This window comes from Pantherophis guttatus, chromosome 1 (assembly GCF_059756535.1).
Source record: "Pantherophis guttatus breed Tessera chromosome 1, ASM5975653v1, whole genome shotgun sequence".
In the NCBI taxonomy this organism is placed as follows: domain Eukaryota; kingdom Metazoa; phylum Chordata; class Lepidosauria; order Squamata; family Colubridae; genus Pantherophis; species Pantherophis guttatus.
The window spans coordinates 156,802,994-156,827,135 of NC_142063.1; the positions used below are offsets into that span (position 1 = coordinate 156,802,994).

The window sequence follows — 24,142 nt, forward strand, 5'->3', positions numbered from 1 at the left end:
TTCCTTATGATGAAATAGTACTGATAGGATCAATCCTTTGCTTTTTCTTTGTTTGGAATACTGGTGGTAATGGCTAGCAGTATATCAAAGTGAAATATTGGTCTTGTAATGCCTGACATTTTACTTCTCAAGAATGCCTCTCCCAAGACTTCCCACAAGGGACCCATTGCTATTCTGAGGAAATTTTCCTGTCAGAGCTGCCTTGAGAGCTGTTAGCTTTTCTATAAGGAAGAGATCATAAATGGTTATATCATTCTTTGTAGAATATATCTTTGTGAGTTGAGCCAGAACTTACAGACGTAATTTGGAATTGGATATTAATTATTAATTCCAAATCTAAACTTATGTTTTAGATGAAAGATAATTATATTCTATATGCAGTATTACTGTTTAAAATAATTCTAAAAATGTGATTTAAGGCATTACTAATTACTCTTTTGCCTGGTTTTCAATAGTGTCATTACCCACACCCAAAAAAAAAAACAGTTTCTGTTTTTACATAAGGGTTCAGCAGTGGCAATTCCAAATGAGATCCATGATTCACAAACAAGCAGTTTCAAATTGTTTTATTACCCCCAGGTTATGTCAAAATTAGTCCCTCGTAATTACTTCCAGTTTAAGAAAGGAATGCATTACAAAGATGCCGAATTGATAGTATTGTATTCCAGTAATCATTCGTCATCTGTTAATTTAGTCTTTTATTTCTTGATCATTTTAAATTCTGTCATTAGAAAAATTTCTGTCTCCCACAAAACATTAGTCACACTTGCTATTCAGTTGTTTTCATGATGCATCTATTTTGCTATTGATGTTGTCTCTATTATTCTTACTAAATGGCTGAGGTAGTTAGAATAAAATGTAAATAACTTAACTACATTAAAATAATATAAAAAATAAAAATAAAAGCATTAAAACATTTAAGACAACTAAACATTATTAAAAGCCAATAAGAAAAAATGGATCTTTAAAGCTGGGCCTAAGTGATTAAAGCTTTAAAGTACTGATAACCAGTACTTATTTCTCTCCAAAAATACAAGTAAAAAGTTCAACTGCTTAGAAAAAGGTATAAAATTCTCTTTTATTAACCCCAGACTCTATTCTGGTTGCTGCATTTTGACTCTGCAATTCCTAAACTATGTATAAAGTAGAGCATATTACTGTAATCTGATCTGGAAGTTATGAACCGGTACAATGTTTTGATGTCATTTGCTGTCATTGTACTATACAGCTAGTGAAAGTGTTCTTGGCCATAGTTTCATTTTATACTACACAGATGAGACCAGCAAATCCAAGAATATTCTCAAACCTTACATAGGCAATGTAACTCCATCCAAACATAAGAAACATCAGATTCTCCAAATCATAGCATACCGTATCAGAATGAACACCTAGCTTGGATTGTTTTCATTTTATTATCTCTTGTCAAGCTCATTACTGTTTAATCTCTCTCTCTCTCTCTCTCTCTCTCTCTCTCTCCCTCTCTCTCTCTCTCTCTCTCTCTCTCTCTCTCTCTCTCTCTCTCTCTCTCTCTCTCTCTCACACACACACACACACACACACACACACACACACATACACACACACACACATACATACACACACACAGATAGATAGATAGATAGATAGATAGATACAGACATACAGACATACATATACATACATAGATGAGGGGAGTATTATTGTCTTAAAGACTCCAAAAAATAGAGTTATATATTGTAGCATATTGACAAATATTCCTGGATCAATAATATAAATAAGCCAGTTGGGCTGTGCCCAGTGGTGCCATGCAACAGGCAGAAGCTGATTAACCGGTATAATTCTAGAATCATACAGATGGAAGAGATCAAATAATTTATTGAGCCCAATTTATTCTCTTTGCAAAAGTCCAAATTAAAGTGTCACCAGTAGACTGCTCTCAACCTTCCCCTAGATAACCACAAACTTTCTGTAAATTTCTTTTGACAAGTTTTGTATTTGTGTAATTGTTTCTTCAAGAGGTTTTAACTGAGCATGATTTCCTTATGCAAATATCAAGCACCCAAAGAAGAGTCTTTCAATATTCTGCTCTTTTAATTTTCTGTAAATTATGTTTTGATAAGGAACAGTTGAGTTACTTTAAAAGAAAGCACTTTTAACAGAACATTGCAAGACAGATATTCAAATCTTTGTATTTTCAAACACATATATCAAAAATAAATTTATTCTGCTTTTTAGTACTTGACAGATTTTATTCAACTCAACTCAAGGCAGGATCAAACTCATGTTTATCTTAAAGCATAGAAAGAGTTTGATTTACTTTGACCTAATTAATTTTCACATTGTTATAGTGTATACAGTGAATGTGCTCAGATATTTCATCAAGTTTTTTCCTGAAATATCCATCTCTGAAGTCTAATGGACCTGCTCTACTATGGGTGGCATTTGCTGTCATAATTATCGCATCTGGGAGCAAAAATCCAGATAACTACTGGATGTGGGAAAGAATCAGATTTTTCTGTATATCTTGGTGTGAATTTCTGTAGCCCGATTATAATATTCCTACACGGGAATCCATTCTTGTCTCACACATGTTCGCTTTATATAAGAAGAGTATGTACATAATCTCCTGTTGTACTTTAGACAAGACAGCTGTGGACATAAGCCATTTTATATTAACTCAATGTAATTTTGGAAATTTTAGGGAAAAAAACTTAATTATAGTACCTTAAGTTGGCAGAAAAAGACTGTTGAATGTTAAGATGCTGACTGAAATAACAGTCAGTACTAAACTTTGAAAGTACTTTGTCTATTCTGTTTATTAGAATAAATGTATATTTTGTTTTTGTTTCCATTCCCTCAAAGTGTCTTACTTATGTATGAGAACTAAGTATTTTCTATCACAAAAATGTACTCCAGTCTTTTCTTTGTGTTTTAGAGTGGCCATGTGTTAGAGCGCAATGCTTCTGTTGGAAGCACAGACTTGATTATTGGGAAGCAGTTGTTAGAAAATGAGCCAGTCGCTGTATCTAAAGTAAGTAAAGTCTTGGTCCCTGCATAAGTAGATGGTTGGAGAATGTATTTAATACTTGGAGGTATTCAATAAGGCTATGCAAATCATTTGACTGCAGCAATACTATAAGCCAAGTGCCACTCCTCAAAGCACTGAAGTGCTTCCATTAAAGTCTGCTTTGAGGACTCTTCTAGATAATCTTCATTTCTACAAAAATAGTGATCCTGGTATTGATGATAAACGAGAATGATTCAGATTATGCTTAAAGAATACAAGCATTTTAAAAAATATATTAAAAGAACTTGAAAGTATATTTTCTGGATTGCATTTCATGCATATAAATAATTTATAAACTATTTTTTTGAAAAAAAATCAATTAAAGGACTTTTATTTGAAGTGGATCTTGCATGTGCCTTCTGTGGCCACTTTAATTATATCAATTCACTCTAAAGAATCTAATACAGGTAGTCCCTGACTTTCAACAGTTCATTTAGTGACTGTTCAAAGTTACAATGGCTTTGAAAAAAATGATTATGTAATTAAAATATGGACTCTTGGGCAACTGGGTCATATTTATGACGTGGCAGTGTCCTGGGATCATGTGATCACCTTTTGTAACCTTCTGACAAGAAAAGTCAATAGAGAAGCCAGATTCACTTAACAACTGTGTTACTAACGTGTAACAACTGTAGTGATTCATTTTGCAATTGTTGCAAGAAAAGTCATAAAATGGGGCAAAACTCACCTAACTGCCTTGCTTAACAAATGAAATTTTGGGCCCAATTTGCAGTCATAATTCGAGGGCTACTTTTATCTTTTTCATCCTCCCCATCTTCCCCACCTTGAATCATCATTGCTGGGTTTCATAACTGTAGAGGTCTAACAGAGGTTGCTCAGCCCTATACTGAAAGTGTGAATCTTTGGAGAAAACTATAAAGATAAAATATCCTACAGCTTTTTGAAATATGTGTTTCTCATCTGCATTACGAGGAAGAAAGATTGGATTAAGAAACAGCTTTTTAAAATTAAAAGTTATTCTAGTTAATTGAAAACAAATAAATAAAAATGTCTGTAAGTGCTGCATATAATGAAAACACAATACATCTGCTTCCATAAATTCTGGCACTAGAAGAAAAAACGAATGACTACTATCAATGCATTTTCTTCCTGGCAAAAGAACAAAGGCAAATCATATGAAACTAAGCAAACTACAAGAAGCATATAGTTGCCCTTGAATTACACTGGTAATTGGTGCCTGATTGTTAAACAGGTCATTAAGCATGACATCATGTGACCACATTCCTTAGTGACCACAATCATGACAGTCCCTGTTGCTGTCATTAACATAATCTAATCATTAAGTGAGAACCCTGATTGGAACCATTTCTAGCTTCATCCTTTCCAGCTCAGATCCTTGGTGAGTTAATTTTTTTTAAAAAAAATTTAATTCATTTTTATATGCCGCCCTTCTCCGGAGACTCAGGGCGGCTTACAATGCATTAAGCAATAGCCTTCATACTTTTGTATATTTTTATACAAAGTCAGCTTATTGCCCCCACAAATCGGGTCCTCATTTTACCCACCTTAGAAAGGATGGAAGGCTGAGTCGACCTTGAGCCTGGTGAGAATTGAACTCGCAGTAATTGCAGGCAGCTGGATGTTAAATGCTGCCTTAGTAGGAGGCATTAGCCTAATTGATTGCTTCAGTTGCTTGGAACTGAAAAAAGTGACTTATGACTGTTTTTCATACTTATGTCCTTGCAGCATCCCCATGGTCATGTGATCAAAATTCAGACACTTGGCAACTGACTCATATTTATAATGATTGCAGTGTCATATGATCAAAGTCAATGGGGAAGCCCAATTCACTTAACAGTTGTGTTACTAATTTAACAACTGGTGATTCACTTAACATATGTGGCAAGAAAGGTTGTAATATGGGACAAAACTCACTTAACAAATGCCTCACTTAACATAAATTTTGGGCTCAGTTGTGGTTGTGAGTTGAAGACTACCTGCATGAGATTTTGAGAATAATTTTGTATATAAATCAGGGATGAAATTTAAAATTTTTCCCTACCGGTTCTGTGGGCGTGGCTTGGTGGGGGGGTGTCCTGTGACTGAGTGGGCATGGCCAATTCGATGTCACTCACAGCCATGCCCACTCAGTCACAAGACCCCCTTCCACCAAGCCACGCCCACAGAACCCGGTAGGAAAACTTTTTAAATTTCTTTCTCCTGTGGCTCCGCCCACCCGCCCCATTCCTCAGACTCCTACTGCTCACCTTTCTCCCGCAGCTGGCTGTCAGGGAAGGCAAGCACCCGAAAGGTACCGGAGTTGCTTACTCTCCTTCTTGAATGAGCCGGCTGCGCAAGTGCACAGTTTATTTAATTCAGCGGCAGGTTGGATGTGCGCTTGCGCAGCCAGCGCGTGGACCAGAGCGGCTCATTCAAGAAGGAGAATGAGCAACTCTGGTACCTTTTGGGCGTTTGCCTTCCCTGACAGCCAGCCGTGGGAGAAAGGTGAGCAGTAGGAGTCCGGGGAATGCACCATTCTTCAACTCCGGTCTTGCCGCAGAGCCGCTGCCTGCTCGCCCTTCACCACACGCCTCCGCCCATCTGCCCCATTCCCCGGAGTTGGGGAATGCACCATTCCCAGACTCCTACTGCTCACCTTTCTCCCGCGGCTGGCTGTCAGGGAAGGCAAGCGCCTGAAAGGTAGCGGAGTTGCTCACTCTCTTCCTTGAATGAGCCGCTCTGGTCCATGCGCTGGCTGCACAAGTGCACACCCAACCTGCTGCTGAATTAAATAAATGATGTGTGCTTGTGCAGCCGGTGCATTGACCAGAGCGGCTCATTCAAGAAGGAGAGTGAGCGACTCCGCTACCTTTTGGGCGCTTGCCTTCCCTGACAGCCAGCTGCGGGAGAAAGGTGAGCAGTAGGAGTCTGGGAATGGTGCATTCCCCGAGTCTGGGGAATGGGGCGGGTGGGCGGAGCCTCCAGCTGCCATTGCTACCGGTTCTCTGAACCACCGGCCATCATCGCTACCTACTTGCCCGAGCCGGTCTGAACTGGGAGCATTTCACCCCTGATATAAATATTGCAAGGTACTGTATATAATGAAAAACCTTTTACTGAAGGCTGAATTCAGCATAACACAATCCTTTAATGTATCCCTGTACTACATCAGTAATGCATAGAAGTGCTGTTTACAAGTCTCTGTTCTATTATAAAAACTTAAGGATTGAACATGATGAGTAGCGTGATTTTGATAGTTATTGCTAGGCAGAATGCTTAAAATCAGCCCTCGTCATTTGTTTCCAATCAAAGAACTTGGTTACAATTTGAAATACTGCTCCTAGAATTATTGTGTCTTGATGTACCCAGAAGTTATGCTAGGTACATCTTTTGCAAATGGATGACATCTTTGCTTGCTACAACTTCAGATATGTACATACAAACCAGGTTTCTTCCAAACATTTTTTGGAAAAAAACTAAGCCCAAATAGAACTAAGGAGATTTTAGCCACAATTAATTATGAATGGAATGAGATGCTGCCAAAACTGGTACCTCATAGGGGTATATAGTTTAACCTTAGAATTCCCGCAGTAATTTCCTTAGCATATACTTCTGGAACGTTCTTGTTCTTAGTGTAGTTTACGTAATATCCAGTTTCTTATTTATTTGCTAACTAAAGTCAGTCTTATTGAATTCAGTGGGATAGATTTTATGTAAACGTACACTGGGTTGCCAAAACAGCTTGAATAATAGGCACCACAAAAGTGAAATTTTGATCTGTTTGGTTCTGTTCCCTCCTCTTCGCCCCCTTTTCCTCAGGAACCAGACAGCTGGGAAATTATAGAAGGCTTGAAAATTGGCCAGACTAATGTCCAGAAGCCAGACAAACATGAAGGATTCATGCTGAAGAAAAGGAAATGGCCTTTAAAAGGCTGGCACAAGGTAAAATATGTGTAAAACATGTTAGGTGCCGTTATTTTCAATTATTACACAAAATTCATCATGAACTGTAGCAAATTGAACTCTGTTCAGAAACTGACTAGCAGTCGTTGAACCATGCCTACCTCTTAAGTCCCTGACCTTGAATTGAATGGTAGAATCTGAAGGAGGCTTTCACTTTCTTTCTTCGTTTTGCACTCATATAATACGTTGAATTCTATCAGCATTCAAGGGAACATGATTAATAAACCTTCCTCAGTTCTTTGTAGGGCTAGAAACAATCAGTTATCACATGATCATATACCCTTTACAGAAATTTAACTGCGTCAGCATGTATATGTCTTACTCAGTTATAGACATACACAGAGACAGAGGAAAAGCAAGAGAGAAAATGGACTGTGAAATATAAATTGTACTCTCTTACGAAGATATATGTGATTCAGAGTAAAATATATTTCTGGTATGGAATAGAAAATACCAAATCCACTGGTTAAATTGACATATTTGATTGGAGAAAAAAAACAGTATCTAGTATAGACTTGTGGACTTATGGTTTATGGTTTGGATGATTAGAAAGGATATATAGACTACAGAAAGAAGAGAGTAATGATTTAATCTTAGAGAGAGAGGTTAAAATATAATTGTACTTAACACCTGCTGAGAAAAGGATTGGAAGTCACTTCTTTATCTTATTTTTTTCTTTTTTCTACTTTCCTTTTTTTCTTTACCTTCTTCTTACTTTTTTTTGTATTTTTAGCTTTTTCTTTTGTCTCTTTTCTTTCTTTATTGTTTTCTTTTAGTTTGTATTAGTTCTTACTATTCTTCTTAAAACTCAATAACATCTATCTGTCTGTCTGATCGAATATTGGTTTGATTATTGTAAAAAGTAATTGTTCAGATTCCATTGCAATCAGTTATTGAATGAAGTGATAATACAGAAATCCTTGAGTATGATGTATGAAACTGGGTAAATTGTAGGTGTTTAAGAAAGTATCAGTTTCTCTGAGATTGCAGAAGGATTTGACAGGAATGGTTCTTATAAAAAGTGTATCAATTCAGTATGAAGCCTTTGTGTTTTTTAATTCTGATCCCAATGCAAAGACTTGCAGGAAATCAGGTTCTCTTCATTTAAAGGGTTCTACCAAGCAAAGTTTCTTAAGACCCTAGCCTTCAGAAACCTAATTCTAGTCAAGCTTTCAGATGCAGTAATTCAGTAGGGTTATTGAAATTGCCCCATGCATGCTTTGATTCAATTCTGTCAAATAAAACAGAGTCACTTTCAGAAATTCAGACAGGCCCCTTATCGGTACAAGCTGCAGAATCTTGCTGCTTTTGTCAGAATGATGAAAGCAGTATTGCATCTTAAGCTCTGCTTTCTTTTCTTTCTTTCTTTCTTTCTTTCTTTCTTTCTTTCTTTCTTTCTTTCTTTCTTTCTTTCTTTCTTTCTTTCTTTCTTTCTTTCTTTCTTTCTTTCTTTTTTTTGAGATATCCTTACATTACAATGCACATAGACTGGGGCAGGGTTTGCATCAAATGCTGCAGTGCTGCTTGTGTCAGTCTGATTCTGTCATGGTCTATTGGAATGACCTTGGGAAGCAAGAGAAAGAGCCGCATACTGGATAACTCTCATGCCAAAGTATCTCGGAAAAAGAGGAGGAAAAAGAGTGTAGGAAGCATCTCAGAAGGCACCCTTCCTAGTTTTCTAGAAAGAAAAAGTAAAATGATGTGAGAGGTGCTTTCAGGCTTGCAAGATTTTATTTCTATAACCTTACAGTAAAGGTACTGTTAGCATTGTTTTGTGCTTCTTGTCTAAACTAGTTTGAGGAGCCAATAGATCCTTCCTTTCTCTGCTCTGGGGACATAAGTGCTTCTTATTCAATAGGACTGCATAGGTCCTGTTCTTATCCATTCTGAAAATACTTTGTTCCCATATGATCCTGTGAGCTATTTATTAAAAAAAAAGTGATGGGTTGTATTGCCATATACCATAACTCAATTCATAAAGCAACTTTAATGACTTAGCTTTGGGATTGATTGATTATGTTCCATCAAGCTGGTGTGGACCAACCACATAGCTATGAAAATCTGTCCCTATCCTGGCTCTTCATTTTTTGTAATGATGTTTATTGCTGCATGCAGTGTGCTAATGTCTTCATTAATAGTTTTATATAGCCTCCATTGCATTGTGATCGCCTACATTTTTTTTCCTGCAGCGCTTTTTTGTTCTGGACAATGGAATGTTGAAATATTCAAAGTCACCAATTGATGTAAGTAATCCTGGGGCTTTTTAAAAACTGAATGTTATATATTATTTGGTTGCTTAGTTCCAGTAGTGATGCAGACATTCCTGTACTGCAGAGAAAAGGTATAAATCCTGCCATTCAGTTCCACCCCCTCCCCCCCTTTCTCCTTTTATCGCAAACATTCTGGATTTTTCAGTTTTATAAATTGTCAGATTTTATTTGTGGCAATTAGACAATTTTTAACCTGCTGAGTTGTTAGTGTCTCTGGGCTGAATTGTTTTCCAGCAGTTATTTCATCACCTAGAGACGAAATCTCATTCCTGTGGTTTCTCCCTACATCAAGGAAGAAAGCACACCCCAACTAAGATTGACAGGGCAAACTCCTGTTTATAACCAGCCAGTAAATTCCACCCTCTGGCTCTTAAATTATTGAGATTTAAAACAGAAAGCACACCAGCTTCTTGCCTTAATACTACTACTTTGTAACTTTACTTTGGTCAGATCAGTGTTCTGCCTTTTGCAATATTATTTCATTGATATCATCAGTGTACCTATTATGCAGCACCTGTGTCCTTGTAGGTCAAGTGCCTTAGAAACACTCTATGTGCCATTTGCTGCTCAGTGGACTACAAAATACATCAAACCCTCAATTTCACAGAACAATAGAGAGGAAGGGATTATTGTTAGATCTGAATATCCATTAAATGGCAAAGGGGATGCATAAAACAGTAAATGAATTTTCTCCATTGCTTTCATGAACCAATTTTTAATGAAGATTGGTAAATCAAGGGTTTACCATACTAATAAGTAGCAGTTAGAGATTTTAAATTGTAACTTTGTTTTATTTTAATTATAAGGTGATTGTAGACCATAATAAAATAATTATTTTTACCATAATACAAGTCAGTAATTATATAAACATTGGAAAAATTGTAGCCTAGAAAAACATTAAAATAATAAATAATTATTGCTGAAACTTCATAATCTAGCAATTTAAATAAACAGCAGTATAAAACAAACAAGGCCTACAGTATTGTAGATGAATTTAGTTTTTGTTGTATGTTGTTCATACATTACCTATATATCTATATCTATATCTATATATTAGAATTAAGTACATTTTGTTACTTATTTTATAAAACAAGAGTTTCAGCACAAAATGCTCATAAAACACAAAAGCAATCTTAAATTATAATTAATTTTCCCTTTGTGTATAATCGCGGGAAGGGAACATTGGTTTAGAACATGTCAATATTTTGTTCAGAGGAAGAGTTAACTATTTAGGTAACATTATTTTCAGTTATAATATGTGTACAATGGATGACAAATAGAAGTTACTATGCTTATTTATGTAGTTTGCGCCTTCGGGCCTATTTTGGAATTTATATAGGTACAAATTTTCATGAGGGCAGAAACTCTCTATTATTATTTATCAGTATAAATTGATCTTTACAGATGTAGCATTTGCATACGAATGATGTATCTTGCCAGAGTTATATTAGCCATTTTTTATCATTATAGCTTTTACTATTACATAGGTGAGCCAGTGTTAATCTGAATTTATTTAGCAGTGAAAGTAGCTGTCATAGAAATGTCACTTAAATTACATGTGTAATTTTTGCGTATATGTAGATTATCTCAATTGTAGCCACAGGCTTGTTTTTCATTCTCATATTTAAACATCTGTCATTTGCTTGGTTTTGTTCTTAAAATAGTTTTATACATAATTATTCCACATCTTTTATTTACTCAGCCTGTGAAATGTTGATATTTATGTGTGGGAAAAAAAGCAGTGCGCTTCTTACATAATAATCCCGTCCTGATAAGCAGCATGTGATAATGTCTTCCCAACTTTTTCTTATTTTTGCTATTTTATGTATCCTTGCATTATATCCCAGAAAGCTTTACATCTGTCCGTCCATTCTAAAGACCAATAACTTACCAGTTTTGCCTTTTATTTCTTAATGTCCATATGTTTACTCTTCTTTTTTTTTTCAGACTCAGAAAGGGAAGGTTCATGGGAGCATAGATGTGGGATTATCGGTTATGTCAATTAAAAAGAAAGCACGTAGGATAGATCTTGACACTGAGGAGCATATCTACCATTTAAAAGTAAGGAATATTTCTACTAATTTTTATTTTCAAGTTTTGCTGTAAAAGGAAGATCAAATACTATTATTGGATTCCTTACTCACGCTGATCTTTTAATTAGGTAAAATCCCAGGATTCATTTGATGCTTGGGTGTCCAAGTTGCGCCATCATAGATTATATCGTCAGAATGAGATTGTGCGATCGCCACGGGATGCCAGTTTCCACATATTCCCTTCAACTTCCACCACTGAATCTTCACCAGCTACTAATGCCACAGTGCTGGAAACTAAGGTATAATCTTTTTTGATCAGGAAGAATACCATCCTTCAGTTCATACATAGTTGTTTTATAATATACAACATTGCTATCCACTCATTTTCTTCCATTATGGATGCAAATGAAAATGGATGCCGTTATATATGACACTAACACTGAAAAGAAGAACACACTCAACAAAGGAATCTACACTGTACAGGTAGTCCTTGACTTACAACAGTTCACTTAATGACCATTTCCCATGGTCATGAGATTTACATTCTGATGCTTGACAACTGACTCACATTTATGACGGTTGCAGTGTCCCAGGGTCATGTGATCACCTTTTGCAACCTCCTGACAAGCAAAGTCAATAAGAAAACCAGGTTCACTTAACAACAGTATTACTAATTTGACAACTGTAATGACTCACTTAACGAAAGTCGTAAAGGGGGGCAAAACTCATGTAACAAATTCCTCACTTAGCAACATAAATTTTGGGCTGAATTGTGGTCGTAAATTGAGGTCTACCTGTACCACATTTACTGAAATACTTATTAAGTTTAATTTAGACTAGAATGTCAGACATATACATGCTTCAAGTTTTAAAGAAGAGAATAACAATTATCACTTTATTTTTATCACAGGCAGTTTTTCTCCCAGAATTCTCACAGGTATATGCATATATGTGGCTATATCTTTCTTTAGGTCTCACAGAATAATTTCCCCTGGCAACCGTCTATCCCTTGCAGTAGCAGTCTACCTGAAACATGTACTACTGGCCAAAGTAAAGTAGTTGCTTGGTTGCAAGAATCAGAGGAGATGGACAAGTGTGCAGAAGGTCAGTACCTCCTTCCTTTAATCTTCACTGCTACTGATAGAGCTACATGCAGAATAGAGCTTGAAGCTATGATGGAAATGTACTTATTGTATGTTATGCAGCAAAAAAATATAGGAATTCTCCCTTGGCTGTACTTAAAATGAAGCCCCCTCTTTTTAATTAAATGCCATTTTTCCAAGAACCATCAACATTCAGATTTTCGAGACTAATCAAAAATCTTTTCTAATGTTAGTATATTTTATAGTTAAAAGTGCTCAACTTCTACTTAACAAATATTTCCTATGTAGTATGTATATCTGTAATACAGAACTGAAAATTCTGTAGTTTCTATATATTATAGGTAATAATAACATATTTTATACTTTCTACTTCAATGTATCCTTTAAATTTTTTAAAATAGTTATCATTTAACTCAGAAATAATAATTGTAGGGATTAAAGATAAGCCAAAATGAATTTTAGGATGTTCCCACCATTTGCCTTGAATTACAGTTTAATAAGATAGAAGAATCAAAGAATAAAAACCTTCCCAAAACTCTGAGTGTTTCCAGGCAGTTTTTTCAATGGGTCTTCCCACTAGACTAGTACATAAATTGTTCTGTTCTGCATATGGAATAATTTGCCCTCATGATATCCACCAGTCTGTGAAGTTAATTCTAAGAAGATTTGGGGACATGCAGGAAGAAATTTTAACAGCAGTGTGGAATAGAGAAGGAAGCCCAAAATCTGTTAGCATACTGTGGCATGAACTTTATGGATTTTACTGTGTGATCATCTTCTTTCCTTTATGGAATGTTAGTGGGGAATGGGGGTTTCAGATGTTGTCATTTCAGAAAATTATCTTGTGTTTCTCTAGAAAATAAAATCTTAAAGTAAGATTTTGTTGTTCTAAATCTATTATTTTTTTGTCAGATCTTGCACATTGTCAATCAAATCTTGTAAAACTCAGTAAAATTCTTCAGAACTTAGAAATACTTCAGAGAACTCAGTCAGCACCTAGTTTCACAGATATGCAGGTAAATAAAATTGTTTTTAAAAATTATTAAAATAATGTTCGCTTATACTATTTTGCATTAGAAATATTCTGTATGAACATTCTCTGCTACCAGCCATATCATTCTCAGTATATGAACTTCTAGTATGACACAAGGTGGTGCAGAATTATTCATTATTACAGTCAGGTTCTCTAAAGAGCGTCAGCTGAAATAATTTTTAAACCTAAATTGCATATTTTGTTCTAAATTTAATGTTCAGTTGCCCTTTTGTTCTTTGTTCTTCGTGTTAAGAACTGTTCTGAAAAGAGAAATGGAATTATCCTAGTTAGCCAATTTTAGAAAGAATTCTTTATCGTAAATGGTTGAAGAATTGTCCTGCAATTGTTATTTTTGAAACTGTCTTTAATGGCATGTTTGCTTTATCTGTACCATAATGTATAGATTAGCACTTTGCTTATGTTTGGCAGTCAACTAATGCTCGATGTTTGTTACTAACTTTTGCAGTATTGTCCATGTCAGCTTTGTCAGCTTTAACCCAATGCTTTACTACTTTAATTATTTTATAACATAGGCTAACAGTGTAGATAAGAAAGACAAGCGTGTCACCAGAAGATGGAGAACAAAAAGTGTGAGCAAAGATGCTAAAATACAGCTTCAGGTACTGAGTTCACTGTTTTAACTATGGTTTGGTTAAGTATTTCTTAAAAATAATAAAACATAAAATTAATTTGAATTTGAATTACTGGATATTTGTTGATATATTTTTAAAAATTGAAAATTAAGGTCTGCTGCTCAAATTATTTTTGTAATTATTTGTCCTTTCTTAGAACTGCCAGACCTCATTGCAGAAATCCAAAGGACCACTGGAAAGTAGCAGATAACTATAAAACTTTATTTCCATCTAGTGCAGGGGTGTCAAAGTCGCATCATCATCACGTGATGTATCACAACTTTTCCTCTTCGCTAAACTGGGGGTGGATGTGGCCAGCGCGTGATGAATCCAGGCTGCGGGCCACAACTTGACACCCCTGATCTAGCGGTTCTTTGGATTTTACAGTCTTGATCTGGTAACCATATCATTTCTCCTCTAAGCATAAAGACACTATCATAAGTTACATGTTGAATATATGTGTCTATTTTGTGTGTGAACCAGTGGTGAAATATGAACTGGTTTGCTACTGGTCTGGCTGCGCATGCGCACCAAGCACACACATGAACAGTTCACACCAAATGCCCCCTGTGCACGCATGCACACTACACAACAAAAAGAGGCTTGGGAAGATAAGTAGAATAGCGAGGGGGGGTGAATCAGCTGTGGCATGCGATCTTAGGAACCTTTTTAAAAACTTTGTAAAGCATTTTTTACTACTGGTTCAGGTGAATAGATAGTAAAAAATACTTTAAAAAAGTAAAAAAAAAGGTTCCAATGATCACAGCTGTGCCGCGCGATTGTCTGAGCCATTTTTTTTTACTTTTTCAAAGCATTTTTTACTACCTATTTGCCTGAACCAATAGTAAAAAAATGCTTAAAAAGTAACAAAAAAAAAAAAAAAAAAACTCAGCTGATTGCCAGAACTTTTTTTTTTTTTACTTTTTTTTTACTACCGGTTCGGTGAATCTGTAGCATTTTTTACTACCGGTTCTGGCGAACCAGCCCGAACCGGTAACATTTCACTCCTGGTGTGAACATATTTTGGGAAATCACATTTAATTACGATACTTACAGAGCAGTTATACACAGCAGCAGTGTGCAAGGTTTATGTACTCAAAAGTGATATTGTATCAGAAACCATCCTTGCATAGATGTTCAAAGTTTTGTTTTCCTAGATGCTTTAATGTGGGGGGGGGGGCAGAATTCAACAAGTAATGAAAAGACAATTATATATACATTTGAGATGTGGTATGTGTAATCTTCAAATGAACAATTTCAAAGATGGATATAATTTTTTTCCAGCAACTATACAAACATGAGGTTTTGCAGGATACCAGTAGGTCTACTGCTCATTGAAGCGCCACAAAATCAGGTCTTGAATGCTGGATTTAATGAAATAGAAACAGCATTAAATCTATTGAAAAATGGTAAAACGGCTGGAATGAATGGAATTAGAGCCAAGATATTCAAAGTTGGTAGAGATAATGTAATTCAATGACTGCATTCACTGTTTCCCATTATTTGGCAGTCAGAGGAGGTTTCCGTTGCATGGAAATGAGCGATTAAAATCGCTACTTTGGAAAATGGCAATAGTTGCAAATGCAAAAGCCACTGAGACTTAGGACTTTTACCAGTCATTGGGAAGATCTTCATGAGAATCATTGACTGACTTTCCAAAAACAGTGGGAATAGACAACTGGAGATCAAACCAAAGAAGACTATTACTTTTATGTGTTTATGAAATGTAAACCATAGTTTATATTTCATAAACACATAAGCCATAGTGCAGAAAGGACATGGTGAAACAGACTGTCTCAAGATTGGCAAAGGAATAAGTCAAGACTATGCACTTTCCCCTTATTTATTCAATCTGTATGCTGACTATATAATAAGGGTGGCTGGATTGAAGTATGTCATGATTTTAAAATTGGAGGAAAAACGTGAACAGCCTATGCTATGTTGTTGATACTACCTTGATAGCAAAAATGGCAATATGGCAAAATAGAATCTACTATTTATGGAAGAATTCACTTTAACAACTTCATAAACATTTCTTTTATGAGTGAAGTGGGATATCTTCACATTTTTTAAAATGGCATTACTTTCACGAAGAGACTATTGCAAGCTTGAAAATAAGTGGTTTCTGCTTAGAGCAATAATATAGGTATAATGATAACTGCTTATAAGTGTACAGGACATATTGATTTTTTTTTTCTTCCTTGGGAAAAAAAAAGGAATCATGACTTCCATTGTATTCTTTCTGAAGTTAGAAGAGAGAACGTGTGTTCTATCTAAACACTATCTTTGTGTTTGTGGTATGCTTTGCATGAAGTGTTTATATAGCAGTGGTTTTGTTATATATCTCAATTAATGTTTTGTGTAAGGAATACTAAATTTAGATTGTTTTACTTCTCGTGATCTTGTTGATGCAGTCTAGGACTGCATTGGCTTTTTGGGCAGCTGTAGCACACTGCCAGCACATATTTACGTAATGGTTTGCTAGGACACCCAGATCCTTCTCAACAGTTTACTACTATTGGGCCAGATATTGGTGGCGGCGTGGTGACATCGTGGTTAGAATGCAGTATTGCAGGCTACTTCTGCTGACTGCCGGCTGCCAGCAGTTTGGCAGTTCGCTTCTCACCAGCTCAAGGTTGACTCAGCCTTCCATCCTGAGGTCGGTAAAATGAGGACCCAGATTGTTGGGGGTAATATGCTAATTCTGTAAACTGCTTAGAGAGGGCTGTAAAGTCTTAAGTGCTATTGCTGTTGCTATTACCTATTCTATAGCTGTATATTTGGTTTTCTTACCTAAGTGCAGGACTTCAGAGATGGAGCTGTTGTTTTTATAGCAGAAATTTCAAAGGGATTTTCCTAAAATTATTCCATGCTTTCAAAAATTCTGTTTAGATTGCTTTGTGACTTCTTTATTTTAATTTTCCCATATAGAAGGTATAATTCAGAGACCTATAGAATTTGCACATTTTGGAATTAATGTAATGTTTTTGAAATTACGCGGAAAGATTTTAGAATAACAGTCAACAGTCTGACGGATTGTTTTTCTATCAAGTCACCAACATTAAACAACAAAAAAGAAATAAATAAATATTGCAGTATTTATTTTTGTATTTTTACGTAAATTGATATTTTAGTGATATATATATATATATAGGATTAACGAGGATTGGTTTGAAAACCTGGATCCAAATTTTAATTTCATTGTTTCTATTTCTAATGTAGAGGGATGCTCTGTATAATTACGGCAGAGTACCCTCCCCTTAGTGTGACTAAGGGGCCCCATGTCAAATTATAGATCACATTGTAACTGCCTGTAAACAGAGAACATAAACCAGCCCAGTATCTGATTTTTTAAAATATAAATGATGCTGCGCTTCAATTGTTACATTACCTAGATATTGGTATTTGAACATAGATCTTTTAACATTTATATTTTATTGGGTTTTGCTAATCGAGATAAAATGTTAATATATATTGCTATTTCCATGTATGATAAGCCATGTGCTAAAAAATAAATACATTTGTAATATGTTAATTTTGCAAGACTGTTCTGATTTAATAATAATAATTTATTGACGGGGGGTGCGTTGGCTTAGTGGTTAAAGACTCTGACCTGGTCAGCTGGAAAAGCTGACAGCCAGGGCTTAAGACCCCAGTGCTGTAGAACAGGGTTGAGCGCCTGTCCTTGGCCCAGTTCCTGCTGATCTAGCAATTCGAAAGCATGCAAATGTGAATAGATTAATAGATACCATTTCGGTGGGAAGGTAACAATGTTCAATGCGCCTCGGCGTATAGTCATGCTGGCCACTTCACCATGGAAATGTCTTTGGACAATGCTGGCTCCCTCAGCTGAGAATTGGAGATGAGCATTACCCTTTAGAATTGGACACAAATTTTATTTTAATGCAACAATTTAAATTGTTGCTGCTAAATTATGAAAACCATTTGAAATAGGAAAAATATATTAGAGGCTTCATGCAGTTATTTTTGGATATGTGACTTCTAAAAAAGGAAAGAATTCCAAAATTCTCCTATTGTAATAGTTCTCTTGGGTGGCTCATAATAGAACGGTTCCTAGATATAATTAGCATCTGTTTAAATCATCATCACCTTCTTGTAATGCAATCCCTTGCGGGGTGGAGTCTGGGCAACTGAATGGAGCTGAGTGTTTACTGGCCGGATGCCCTTCCTGTCGCCAATGCGGAGTTTTTGTTCAGCAGATATTGTGCACAGAGAGAAAAATATCTGCCTCTACCTAGGATTGAACTCAACAGCCTCCTGATTGTGAGGCGAGAGCTCCACCTCTAGGCCACCCATACCACTACACCTGTTTAAATCATATCTGGTATAAAATGGAAGCGATTTTTTCTCTCTCTTGTCTGTTCCTATTTTCTGTCCTCATTACCTAAAATATAGTACTAACTACTGTACTCAATATCAGTTTTGGCTGTATTCAGAGTTTTCCCACAACCTCCATCAGTTACTTCTGATTCTTATCTCTACTTCACTTAAACAGTGGTTTATTGTTGAGGACCTATAGGGATAGAGCTGCAGAGGCAAGAAATGCTGAAAGGAAACATCCAGTGTAGGAATAAAAGTCTGTTTGCTTCATATTACATACCATCCAGGAATAAAATGAAAGAACTGTGCAGAAGGAATGTAGCAAGGATTTGTGCAACCTTAAATCTTACTCCCTTTTTTCTGGATTGAAAAAAAAATGTAATTAACTTGAACAAAGCTTCAAAGACATAGGGGAAGCCTCCTATCTAAGTAGGAATACGTTATGTATCTTTTCTTATTATCAGTTGGATGTACAAAGTTGTGGTGTGGCTTTTAAAAAGAATTGGTTATAATCCTGCAAAACTACTGTTTGCTGCATGCTGTGGAATGGTAATTTTACAGTAGATCTTAGATGGAATATTGAAATCATCACTCCTTTGGTAGATGAAACATACAGTTAGTTATATAATGTTTGGTGTTATTTGGGGATGGGGGATGCAGAATAGTTTTGAAAGGAAATGAACAGACAGGTTAATAATGTAAAAATCTACAGAAGGTTGATTGTAGAAAATAGCCAGTTTGGAAAACCTTAAAATATAAGCTTACTTTGTCTAGCTAACTTGCAGGAAGTCTGCAGAGAGGTCAAAAAGTCTTGATAGCTGCCACGATCATACACTCAAAAGTCTTTACGATACATGCAAAAAGGACAGTGCCTGAATTGCATGGTAGTGGCTGCTATCTTAGCTTTTTTGACCCTTTCTTGTAGCCATCCTGCTAACCTGTAAAGCATAAAGCAGCATTCCAGGTGATTGTATTAGAAATACAAAGTATATCATCTGAATGTCACATTCTTAGTTTTTTGTTGTCTTTTCATCCCATACCTGTTTTTTTTTAAATTATTTTCATGATAAATGATTAGACATAGCTGACCACAGTCAGATGGTACTAAGAAAGCTGCATAACAAATATTTTGAATTTCTATTGCATATGACAAAACAAAGCACACTCTTCTCTACCAACATATTCTCTACTACTATGACCTATGATAAATTCTGATGATTCCTCATAGAGTGGCAATATTGAATTATAGCTAGATGTGATGATTTGTTTACCTACTTCCTTAATTGGCCAGACAACAAGCAATGCAATTTCATTTAGTTTAATTATCTTACCTGAGGGAAGAAAATAATTTTCCTTTCCTCACACGTACAGTAGATGTAGGATAAGATAGACAGTCTCTGTTTAGGTTCAGAGAGTTATGGAATTTGGCATTTTTAGGAAGAATATTCCATTAAAAATCAACCCTTCCTTTCTTTGATCATCTGTCTCCTTCTTGCCTTCCATCATTCTTCTTCCTTCTTTTTGCTTCCCTGTTCTTTTCATGTTCCCTGTCAGGAAGGGACTGCGCTGAAGGGCCAATTCGGTACTGCACGGCGCCGGCAGAGACTAGCAGCAGCAGTGGCTACAACAGTGAGTGGACGCCTCAGTCAAGGCACCTCCAGTTTTAAAGATGAGAAACTGTATACCTTGAACATGCACTTACCATATGGAGAGCTTGGTCTCCTTGGGGAAGTTTAGAGGGCAAGGTTGGAAAACTAGAGCTGTCACATAAGGGGGGATGGTGGTGGAATACAAACATATTTATATACAAATGGGCTCATAAAGCTCTGATTTATAGGAATTTACAGAAGTTGTTTAAAGCACCCTACAAAATCTAGCCAAATTTCATGGACTTTAGACCCTGTTGACTTTGGAGAGAGAAAATGTGGTTCTAGCAAAAAGCCTTCAGTTTGACTGGACTGTAAATTGTATTGTTTATATAGCCATTTCTTAGGTAAGGGTTGTATTTCTATTTTCTGAGCTAAATTCTTTTATGTTTTATAGCCATGGGATTGCTCATTATGAGCAGTATGTAAAAAGCATTACATATATAACATTGCCAGGAATTGTTGCTAGTACCGTGGCTATTATATTGGTGAAGAGTAGCCTGGCTCCTTCCCTCTCATAGTCTCATTCACCTCTCCCATGACAGAAATTAACTCTTTTTATGCATGGCCACCTATGGGAGGGATGCATCATATTTGTTTAGTGGGGACCCAACTAAAATGCCTTTGAATGACATTTTAGGAAGCACCCTCCAACACAGGGGTCAAACTGACCAATGGCTGGAGTGAAAGAAAGAAAAATGTTGATTTAAATTAAATGTAGACTAAATTAAGTATAATGAATATGCTCCATCCTCATGCATTTAGGATTTCGCCGTGACATCTGCAAAAGTTGCAATTAGGAGCAACACGTGGAGGGACTGTTCCCAAGATTTTGGAGGAACCCCTAGTCTTTGTGACCCCAGACTATGTGCCCCTTTTCTGTTAGTAAATTCTGTGAGCTAAACAGAAAGAAAGGCTTAAAAAATACCAAATCACCACATGTAATTTCCCTCTCTAGAAGAGTGGCAAAGTTAAGTTGTGGAAAATACAGAGGTTTCATACCTGAAAAGCGAGTCAAACATAGAATTTAATTCAAATTGGAAACATTTATAAATAATGATTTTATATATAGACTTGTAACACATTCAGAATTTGGGTTTCTCTTAACTTGAAGCTTTAATACATTTGCTTCTGCTTGAATTGTTCAGTGAGGATAGAAGTTTTAAGACTTGATGGAAATGTTCATTCTAACATGACATGTTGGCCATTTCAATTAATTATTGATTATTGATTTGATCCTATTAATGGTGTGAAAATTATACCTGACATTTGATATGAAGCATTCATTTATCTAATGCTTACCTTGAAATTTTAATTTAATTTTATGTTGCTTGTAAATATTTTTTTTTCCTTTTAAAAATTATTCTGCTTCCTCTTGGATAGTGATTTTAAACACCACCAAAACAACAATCAAAAGAGAAATACATAGCCAGGCGATTGAGTTTCATAAATTATTAAATTTATATAGTATGTATAATTAGAAAACCACACACACACAAACATGCACATAAATATATATTTAAAATGTGGATGCTTACTGAGAAAGAGTTTTAATACCAGAATTATTATGACCTTATTATAATTGCTCAATCCACTTTCCCCCTGAAGATATATATATATATATATCCAAAATGTATTTGTTTGTTTGTTTTCTCCTGCCTTTTTTTATATAAATAACCCCCTCTCCAAAAAATTCAAATGAGCTAAAATGGAGTGATAATAAAACTACCAAATGCCTACATATGTTGTATTTACACACACAAACACACATACATGCACATATCAGGCTGTATGAATATTAGTAAAAGGCTATTCAAGTTCTGATGCTCATTTTGGAGTGACCTCAATGAAATCTGAGTAGCATTAGTTCTCAGTTCAGTTGCTTAAGTCATACTGGTTCTTTTAATGGGAAAAAAATTTCTGTACTAGCTCCATTAAGGAATTCCTTCATGTTTTGTTATATTACATTATTAGATAAGTTTCATTTCTGCTCCATTCTCAAAAAGTCATATTACTACCATTATTGTTAATATTTTATAATTTTTCATTTTAAAGAACTAAGACATCTAATAGAAGAAGAACCAATCAATTAATTAATCAATGAAATAAAGTTGGGTTAATTTGAATAAGTGGAAGTAAAAGAGTGCAAACATAATTCAATAGCTCAAAGAGAAGATATTTAATTATTTACATTTGACTCCCTTGATAGGAGTTCTGCAATTCTGCAACTATCAAGGGACAGTCAGTTCATGAATCTGAATTGCCAAAAAAAAAAAAAAAAAAAGAATGCCTGAGACTTCTGTAATGAGATTTTCTGATATTTAAAGTAACAAGTGACTGTGTGGCTAATTAGCATCTTAATATATAAAATACATTTATTTCATTATGAGCACTGTAAAACAGAATATTAGATAATTGAAACAATTCAGTAGACTATTACAAATGACAAAAGCAAGACATAGTGATTTAAAATAACAATATCAATAAAATTAAAAATCAGCTAACGAAGTAAGTTACTGCAGTGATCAGGTTTGATGCCAAGAAAATTTTAAAAGTGTTCCTCCCTCCTTAACTTTCTATATATAGGATATTTTAAATTTGAGACATTTAAGAAAGTCATTTTGGAGGAACTACCTGTTTATTGTACATATCACTGGACTTCTTGTTCGAGCAGGCTTATTTAGTAGGAAATTACCTTTGATACAACCAAATCCTTCTCAACATAAAAAATAAGAATTGGAATTGTGCTTGCAGCTAGACTGACCAAATACATCAGAAATTGTAGGTAGTCCTAGACTTACAACTATTTGTTTAGTGACTGTTTGAAGTTACAGTGGCACTGAGAAAAGTGACTTATGACTATTTTTCACACTTACGACCGTTGTAGCATCCTCATGATTATTTGATCAAAATTTGGACCCTTGGCAACTGGCATGTATTTATGATGGTTGCAGTGTCCTGGGGTCATGTGATCAACATTTGCAATCTTCTGACGAGCAAAACCGATAAGGAAGCCAGATTCGCTTAACATCCATGTTATTAACTTAAAGTCATAAAATGGGACAAAATTCACTTGATAACAGTCTTGCTTAGCAACAGAAAGTTTGGGCTAATTGTGGTCATAAATTGAGGATTACTTATATTTAGAAGTGATATGGTGCTGAACACAAATTATGAACTTAAGTAATTTTTCAAAAAATTATTAAAAGCTAAATATAAATGTTGCAAACAAACATTTTAAATGGGCCTTGAGGAAAGGATAAATACCCTGTAACACCTTTATTCCACCATTGGTCCAGTTTGTAGATACTATATAAAATTTATTCTCTTCTCTTCCTCTTGCCTAGTTTGTTAGAAAGAGGTCAGCTTTGAAATAGTCATATTCAACTGGTTTTAAATAATTACATACATATCTGTATTCAGATGTAAGAATTACTTTATAACGATCTGTTGTATGTGTGCTAAAAAATAAATATTTAAAATTAAAAATGAGGTAGATATAGATTGCTCTCTGGCCTAATTAGATTTTTTCAGGTATGATTTGCATTTATTCAGAGTCAGTTCACTCCAAAAACGTAAGGATTCAAAGTACCCTTGGATGTATAAATATGCTCTGGTGGCAAATGGGGGCTTTCATAAGTGGCATTTTTTTCTTGTTCTCTGATCCTTGGGTAATATAGTTATTTTCTTGATTTCAAATTTCCAAGATTAAGAAAATCTTAAATCTTAAAAGTATTAGTAGTTGTTTCTTTGATAGGGGAACTGCTGCATCTCTTTAGATCCTAGCTTTTCAAAAGAGCATACACTAAATAAATATTTGGTCTATGGAGTGTCAGTATTCCCCCAGAGGTTTCCAGAGAATGAGTTAACTTCGTGTGAACTTCTTCTGTCCTTGTCTCCTATCATCGTCAAAGGAAGCCATTGCAAGAGATGCTTTCTCCATGTTGGAGAAGTGTTTTTAAAGCCTATTGAAGGCAAGGTGTGTTGCCCTAGCCCTCAGTCTTATAAGTTTTTCCCCCCCTCCCCATAGTTTATTCAAACTATGATTCCTATTTATCAGTGGTGAAATCCAATTTTTTTTACTACCGGTTTGGTGGACGTGTGTGGCTTGGTG

General features: G+C 35.4%; 1 protein-coding gene across 17 annotated transcripts in view; it reads left to right on the forward strand.

The window, feature by feature from the left end:
• OSBPL6 (oxysterol binding protein like 6) overlaps positions 1-24,142 on the forward strand; it is an 89,231-nt gene that overhangs the window by 26,107 nt on the left and 38,982 nt on the right. For 7 of the 17 annotated variants that reach the window (XR_004593103.3, XR_004593106.2, XM_034428388.3 and 4 more), the window contains 9 exons: positions 2,915-3,010; positions 6,827-6,949; positions 9,160-9,213; positions 11,188-11,301; positions 11,402-11,572; positions 12,245-12,377; positions 13,289-13,392; positions 13,943-14,029; positions 19,937-20,011. Coding sequence is in view for 13 of the 17 variants with exons in the window: in XM_034428388.3 (XP_034284279.1) it covers positions 2,915-3,010; positions 6,827-6,949; positions 9,160-9,213; positions 11,188-11,301; positions 11,402-11,572; positions 12,245-12,377; positions 13,289-13,392; positions 13,943-14,029; positions 19,937-20,011 (957 nt within the window). In the remaining 4 variants the exon portion in view is untranslated. The remainder of the gene's footprint in view (positions 1-2,914; positions 3,011-6,826; positions 6,950-9,159; positions 9,214-11,187; positions 11,302-11,401; positions 11,573-12,244; positions 12,378-13,288; positions 13,393-13,942; positions 14,030-19,936; positions 20,012-24,142) is intronic. The other 10 variants (XR_015731175.1, XM_087882053.1, XM_034428398.3 and 7 more) reach the window with 3 other exon arrangements.